This window comes from Sminthopsis crassicaudata, chromosome 5, assembly GCF_048593235.1.
Source record: "Sminthopsis crassicaudata isolate SCR6 chromosome 5, ASM4859323v1, whole genome shotgun sequence".
NCBI lineage: Eukaryota > Metazoa > Chordata > Mammalia > Dasyuromorphia > Dasyuridae > Sminthopsis > Sminthopsis crassicaudata.
Genome location: NC_133621.1, coordinates 224,046,495 through 224,053,673, shown reverse-complemented (window position 1 = coordinate 224,053,673; position 7,179 = coordinate 224,046,495). Strand labels below are relative to the sequence as shown.

Genomic DNA, 7,179 nt, shown 5'->3' with positions numbered 1-7,179 from the left:
CAAACTCCTTTGACTTTTTTCCCCCTTTCTTTTCTCTCAAGGAAATGGAGCCGCCGGCAGCTCCCTCCAGTCGCTGGTCTCACTTTTATGGTGGCCCCGGAATAAACTTTGGTGGTCAAATTCAAGTGCTAAGCCTGCACAGCTGTCTCCTCACAGGAAGGCGGCAACTCCCCCCAGCCCCCAAACACATACACTTTTACACTGGGTGTTCACAGCTATTTACTTCTTAGACTATTGATCCTTAACTCGACCCATCTCTCTCCCCTCCCCCCTCCGTCCACCTACACCAGTCCGCTCCCACCCTACCCCGACAGCGTAGGGGTCCTAGGATTGGGAAAGAAATTTGGCTAAGAGGAGGGAGAGTCATAGCCTTGACTTATAGAAGCAACTCCCTTTGTCTCTCCTAAATTCCATATTCCTAGAAGAAGAGAGGAATCTCTAATCTTTTTCCCTACTCAAAGTCCTGTCCCAAAATGGGGACTATTCTGATCTCCCATAGACAATAATACAGTGGGGACCTAGTGAACCCTATAAAAGTTACATTCTATACTTCTCTAACATGATAATTAAAAACTCTGACTCAAATCTCCCTATAAATGGAAAGAGGGGAACGCAGACAACCAATATTTGGCTCCTTCTGAGCCATCTCTGACCTATTATTTCTTCTGAGGACTCCCTCACATTACCAATTTTATTATATATTTTAATTTATATATACATAAATGCGTATGCATATATATTTACACTGAATATGAAATGTTTCCTCTTCAGCATATATTAGGAACTAAGGCGGGGGGGAATGTAATGAAAAGAGTATAAGAGAATGGGAAAGGGAATGATGAAAGCTGGGATTCTGGGTCTTGAATTATCCCTGGCTTAGAGAGCATATCAGGATATTAACAAAAACAATGGAACGCTGGTGTCCGAAGCAGCTTGCCCAGCCGCAAGGCTGGGACGGAGACCACCGCTGGCTCCAGATGTTGCTTTTAATGAAATACAAGGGTTTTGTTTTTTGTTTTTTTGTTGTTTTTTTTTTTTTTTTTAAGCACCCATAAGCAGCAACAGCAGCAGCAGTCGGGCGCCAAAGAATATATGAAGATGATTTAGTTTGTGAATAGAGACTGGAATAAAAGATCTCTCGATAGAGGCTAGAGAAATTGCTCTGACTATGGGTCTCCAATAAGTCCCGGATGGGCAAAGAAAAACAAGACCCTGGGAAATGAAACAAAAATGAAAACAGAAGTTGCCTAGATAGAAACCCCGCATAGAAACGAAGATAGCCTAGCCAGCTTTTCCACCAGAAAAGGAAGCTAGTAAACGTCCTCTCCATCAATTAAGTCTGAATTATTTTTAGGGATATTGCCATCTCTTTTCTTTAGGGGAAAAATGAAGAACACTGTTGGAAAAGTGTCATTTGCCATGTCCTTGTAGTGCCAAGCTGTGTTCTCTTCTCCCCGCCAAATGTAATGCTGACATTCTCTCAAATAAACTTCTTCCCCCTGCTCAGTTGTGTCCAGTGTGGTCAGAAAGAGGGCAGATTTAAGAAGTGGTGGAATAGGGAAAGGTCCCCCATTATAGCACCTCGATGAAGTTGTTGGTCCTTCCAGAGGACCAGAAAGAAAAGAGAAGGGGGGGGGGGAGAGATCAACTCTGCCTGCCTGGGAGTGAGGGATAAACAACAACCAAAAAAAAAAAAAAAAAAATCAACCAAAAGAACTACTGTCCCCAAACCTTTCCCAACCCAGCAGCTCCTCCGAGGAAACGGGATGCGAGTCTGCAGCTGTCACCACCCTTGCCTTAGGAGATGGAATTTTTCCCTAAACGTGAGACCCGCCTACTCTAATGGAGTTGGGGGCCCCACTAGTTTAGATCAGCAGCTCTGATCAACCCCTGGCTGGCCTCGAAGCCTCTAATTTCCCAGCATTTCCAGGAAGAGGGAATTGGAGGAGGGGAGAACCCTAAAACTCGAGAAGTGCTCCCAGAACCCCAGCATTTGCCCTCAGCCCGATCTGGATATGGGCGATGGGTCCAGAAGGGGGGTAAGGAATTGGCAACGGATACGTGTGGGAGCCAGACTCAGAAAGGCAGGAGGGAGGGAGGGAAATATAAGATAAATGGCTTGGAGCAGTCTTTTTCTTTGGGGTTTGGGGGTTTGAATCCACAGTGGATCTAGCTTTCTCGGCATTGATTGACAATAAAGGCGGGTATGAAATATTCACCAGGGCCATTCTCTCTCACTAAATATTTAACACAACATTAGAAGAGGTTTTTCCCAGACTTAGCCAGGCACCGGCTGGACGCGTTGGCTCGCCCCTTTGATAAATGACTAATACCATAGCCCAAAGCCTTCGAGAAGGGAGGAAAGGGGTGAGAGAAAGTTAGGATGCTCAGAGCCGCTCAAGGACCTTTTGGAAACTTCTCTCACCTTGCTGTCCACCCAAAGAGAAAGAATAGGACTCTCCCCCTATTTTAGAGCCCAGATCTCCAGGAGTAAGAAGTTACCAAACTCTTTTTCAATCTGCCAAACAGGTTACTGTGTATAGTTGGGGGTGAGGGAGTAAGTCATTAAAATCCTGAGGGAGAAAGAGGAATAAATCCCCTTCTTCCCACATGGACTGAGGTAGAAATGAATGTCAACTCTCTGCCCCCTACGCCCCCTCCCCCGCTACACACACATCTAGTCCCTGTCTGAACAGAGGGAGAGGGAGCAAGACCCCTTCCCCATATGTGAGAACTTCCCTCCCCTTCCCCCAATCATGAGGGGGGGGGGAAGCGGTAGGGATAAGAAAATATAACTAGCCCCCCAAACTCCCCCTCTCCACCCGCCCCCAGCCCACCCCCACCCTCTCTCCCATTTTGCTCGCTCCCTGGAATGGAGAGGAGGGGAGTGACGAGAGAACAGGAATACAAATCTGCAATTGATTTTCATAATGTTTCTGCGGTGTTCTCAAACCAATCGCCTGAACCTCCCCGGTCTTACCTAAGAGAGAACCCCTCCTACGTCTCTGAAGTGCTCCGAACTGATATATGACAATATCTACTTTGGATCACGTGCTCGGAGAGAGAGACTAAGACGAATAACGCGTCATCTCGCCTTCCCAAAATTTTCCCCCCTCGCTAGACTGGGTCCAAAACCTCCATCTAGAGCAAGCAGAAAAGGAGAACGATGTTTAACTCGGTTAACCTGGGTAACTTCTGCTCGCCGTCGCGCAAAGAGAGGGGCGCTGATTTCGGCGAAAGAGGGAGCTGCGCCTCCAATCTCTATCTGCCCAGCTGCACTTACTACGTGCCCGAGTTCTCCACCGTCTCCTCTTTCCTGCCCCAGGCCCCCTCTCGCCAGATCTCCTACCCTTACTCCACCCAAGTGCCCCCAGTCCGGGAGGTCTCCTATGGCCTGGAGACCTCGGGGAAATGGCATCACAGAAACAGCTACTCTTCCTGCTACGCTGCGGACGAGCTCATGCACAGGGAATGCCTCCCTCCTTCCACCGTGACCGAGATCCTCATGAAAAACGAAGGCTCCTACGGCAGCCACCACCACCCCAGCGCCCCCCACCCGGGCCCCGGCTTCTATTCGTCAGTCAACAAGAACAGCGTCCTGCCTCAAGCCTTCGACCGATTCTTCGACAATGCCTACTGTGGGAGCGACGGGCCGGCCGAACCCCCGTGCGTGGGCAAGGGAGAAGGCAAAGGGGAACCCGATCCCCCCCAGCCCGGGGTCCTAGCTCCCCGGCCCGAGTCCGGCGGAGACCCGGAGGACGAGGAGGAGAACACTAACCCCAGCTCATCCGGCTCGTCCCACTCAGCCAGCAAAGAGGCTAGCAAGGGAACCAGTTCCAGTAGGTAGCGAGTCTCCTAGCCAGTAAACTGGGGGACGTTAAGGGCGGAGGGGGGAAGCAGGCGGGGGGTGTTGACTCGTGTTTTGGGTCGGTCTGATTTTATGTGGAGTTTTATAAGCATTCAAAGGATTTTATTATAACCTACAAAGCCCTCTCTCCCAACGACTCGACTTTTTACGATGGAGGAAGGGTGGGGAGAGAGGGAAAAGGGCTCTTTGGAAATGCTCTGTGAACCCCCACCCCACCCCCGCCCCTTATCTCCCTTAGTCTGTGAAATTTTTAAAAGCGCCACCATCGCCGGCGATATTAACTTTGATCGTGAACTTAGAGAAGCATTTAAGGAAGGAAGGATCGGGGAGCTGGACTACTGAGGGGAGTGGGAGGGAGGGGAGGAGTGGAGGGGGAGAAAGGGGAGGGCGAGAGGGAGACACAGGAAAGAGGGCTGGGGGGGCTAGAGAGGCAATTGAGCAGAACATTAAACAAGAGAAGCGATCGAGGTCTAGTTTGCGTCGTCTTCTTTTAGGTTTTCTTTAAAAATTGAAACGAAATGTCCGGGGGTCCTCAGGGCGAGGGGCAGGGCGGTCCATTGGTGGAAAGTAGTGGTGAGGGGACACTTACAGGAGGCTGTATTTTAATCTCACTTCTGCGGGATCTGGAGAAAAGAATGGCGGCCCCCCACCCCTCCTGTCAGCAGCTCCAAGGCTTTCCTGAACTGCAAAATTCAGTAACTAAAAATCCAGGCTTCTGGAAAGAGGTGGCCTCGTTGAAAAGGGGTCATTATAGCTTCCCACCGATCCGTTCCAGGGCCTGGATCGCTGGAGTGAGTGGAGCTCCTGAACCTAACAGTTTGCCCGCTTTCCGTTCCACTTCCCTTGGTCAGGGGGATGGCACGAAGAAACAGCCGACAGGTCTATAGGAAATAGGCAACACAGAAGAGCTTGAACGGCTAGAGCAGGCCCTTGGGTTGAGAGGACTTAGGGGGAAGACTAAGGGGACGAAATAGGTTGGCAAATGTAAAGATGGTCACTGGTTTTCTTTCAGTCCCTCCTTTTAACCCCTGCCTGTGCCTCCCTGTTTCCACTCTTAATAATAGCTCCTATTCAGGACATGCAAGCAAATATAGGTGAGCCCTGGTAATAACATAAGCAGGTCGAGCAATTCTGGGGGAAATCCACTTGCAGAGCCTCTCGGTCCATATAAGCTGGAACCAGTGGGGTCGGCCTGTGCCCTGCTTCCCTTGGATACCCTGTCAGGATGGAAGGAAGAAGCCGGAGGTCAGGGCTAGGGCGGGTGGAGGGAGGCTCCTCCCCAGGTTTCTGGGGTCTTTGGCTTCTGACTTGTCTCTTCCCCTCTCCTTGTACTTCTCCCCCCTCCCTCCAGACGCCCCCCGCACCCGAAAGAAGCGCTGCCCTTATTCGAAATTCCAGATCCGGGAACTGGAGAGAGAATTTTTCTTCAATGTCTATATCAACAAAGAGAAGCGGCTGCAGCTGTCCCGGATGCTGAATCTGACAGATCGACAAGTGAAGATTTGGTTTCAGAACAGAAGAATGAAAGAGAAAAAACTGAGCAGAGATCGGCTGCAATATTTTTCTGGGAACCCTTTACTGTAAACCTTGGACTGGGCTCTATTGTAAACCTTGGACTGGGAGGGGGAGGTCAGGGGAGAGAGGAAGGTGTGAGGTTATTTTATTTTATTTTATTTTATTATTTTATTTTATTTTTTCTAACTCGCCTTCTCTCTGCGGGTGGAAAACTGGACTATGTCAACTGGTGGGAGGCTATGGGGTTCCCCAGTTCTCCCATCCCTCCTTTCAGTCTCTCCCCAGAACTATCTGTCTCCACATTTCGTCTGTGACTGTCGCTGTGGATGTCAGGGATTTTGTGTATGGGGTAGTGGGGTGACCAATCGCCATTGGAAATCTTCTTTGGCCAAGATGAAAACTCTTTATTTAAAAAACAAAAGCAAAGCAAAACCACACCACACAACAATTTATTCTAATAGTTGGATTTGGATGGGGAGCAGGAAAGGGGTAGTGGGCGTTCGAGTCCAATCTGATACTAGTAATGATGCCTTTCCCCATTTCCAGTGAGAAAAAAAAAAAAAACTGATAACGTCCCCTGTCTGAGAACTAGAGAGCCTCCAAACCTCCTCCAACCCCTCCCCAATTTCTTTCCACCTCCTGACAGGGGTGGAATGGGGGGGGGGAGCAGCAATTCGACCCTGCCATGTGTGAAATTCATGTACCTTCAATTTGGTGTTAGGTGTGCAGAGTCTGTGTCCTACCTCCGTCTGCACCTAGGTGCACAGCTGTGAACCTATGGAGCTGTCTTCTCCTGTACAGATGTTGAGCCCTCTTTTCTGGTGCGATATTCCTGACATTTTCTCCCAACCTTTCCTTTCTTCCTTCCCAGGTCTTTTACATCTATATATCTATAGTCTATGCAGTTGTTACTTTTTTTTTTTTTTTAAGAAAAAAAAAAGAAAAAGAAAAATGGGGAGGTGTAAGAGGGAAGGGAAAAAAAAAGAAGGTTGGGGAGGGTGTTTACCACTTTCCTTATATTTCCCCCCCACATTTTTGTAAATACATTTCACAAGTATTTTTCCTCCCCTTCCCCATCTATATCGGGGAGAGGAAAAAGAAAAAATGAAAAGTCTAAGAACTCATCTCTTCGTATGTGTGCGTGTGCGTGTGAGTACGTGTGTGTGCAATTCCCACCCATCCCCATCCTTCCAGGGGGATATCTGTGAATTTTTGTGGAAAATAAAAAGATTCCATTCTGTTCAAAATTATTATTTCATTTAACCTTTTCATTAGGTTTTCCTCTTCTCCAAATCCTCAGTGTAGCAACCATTCTATATATGGCATGACAGACATTCTAGATAGATATGGATATTTCTGGATGGGAAAAGCAAAGCAAGACTGTAGAAGGTGGGAAACTAGAGGAGAGAAACAAGGGAGACAGGAAGACAAGAGAGATGCATGTGACATGTAATCTTTGTATACTTATGGAATACTATATGCCCTCTGTGCTCGTGTGTGGATGAATGTATGTGTGTAGCTTCCTCTTCAGGGTGAGGAAACGGAGACTCCATTTTCCCTCCTAATCCTCTCCTTTCTCATGTGTAGTTGGGGCCTGGTCCAAACTACCAGCAACGTTGTGCTTTTAAGCACATGTTTGTTGTGGAGTTAATTGTAACCATCATCGAATTGAAATTTATAGGAATTTTCTTGGCTCCGCCGCCCTCCCTCCAGATGTCTCCGTCTGTCGCACTTAAATTTGCAGGATTTCCTCCACCCCCTTCACGAGAAGACTGTATTGGAATTTTTATATATGG

The 7,179-nt window shown here is 48.3% G+C and overlaps 1 protein-coding gene across 1 annotated transcript; it reads left to right on the top strand.

The window, feature by feature from the left end:
• Positions 1-3,122: 3,122 nt before the first annotated feature.
• On the top strand, positions 3,123-5,460 carry HOXC11 (homeobox C11). Its single transcript, XM_074267406.1, has 2 exons — positions 3,123-3,839; positions 5,220-5,460. The coding sequence occupies exons 1-2, from the start codon at positions 3,167-3,169 to the stop codon at positions 5,450-5,452; spliced, it is 906 nt and encodes a 301-aa protein (XP_074123507.1). The 5' UTR covers positions 3,123-3,166; the 3' UTR covers positions 5,453-5,460.
• Positions 5,461-7,179: the final 1,719 nt, after the last annotated feature.

Bases quoted from the DNA above. Each gene is read 5' to 3' on its own strand.
- HOXC11 (XM_074267406.1), top strand. From the start codon at position 3,167: ATGTTTAACTCGGTTAACCTGGGTAACTTCTGCTCGCCGTCGCGCAAA. The intron at 3,840-5,219 runs GTAGGTAGCGAG...CCCTCCCTCCAG, and splicing joins TAGCAAGGGAACCAGTTCCA to ACGCCCCCCGCACCCGAAAG.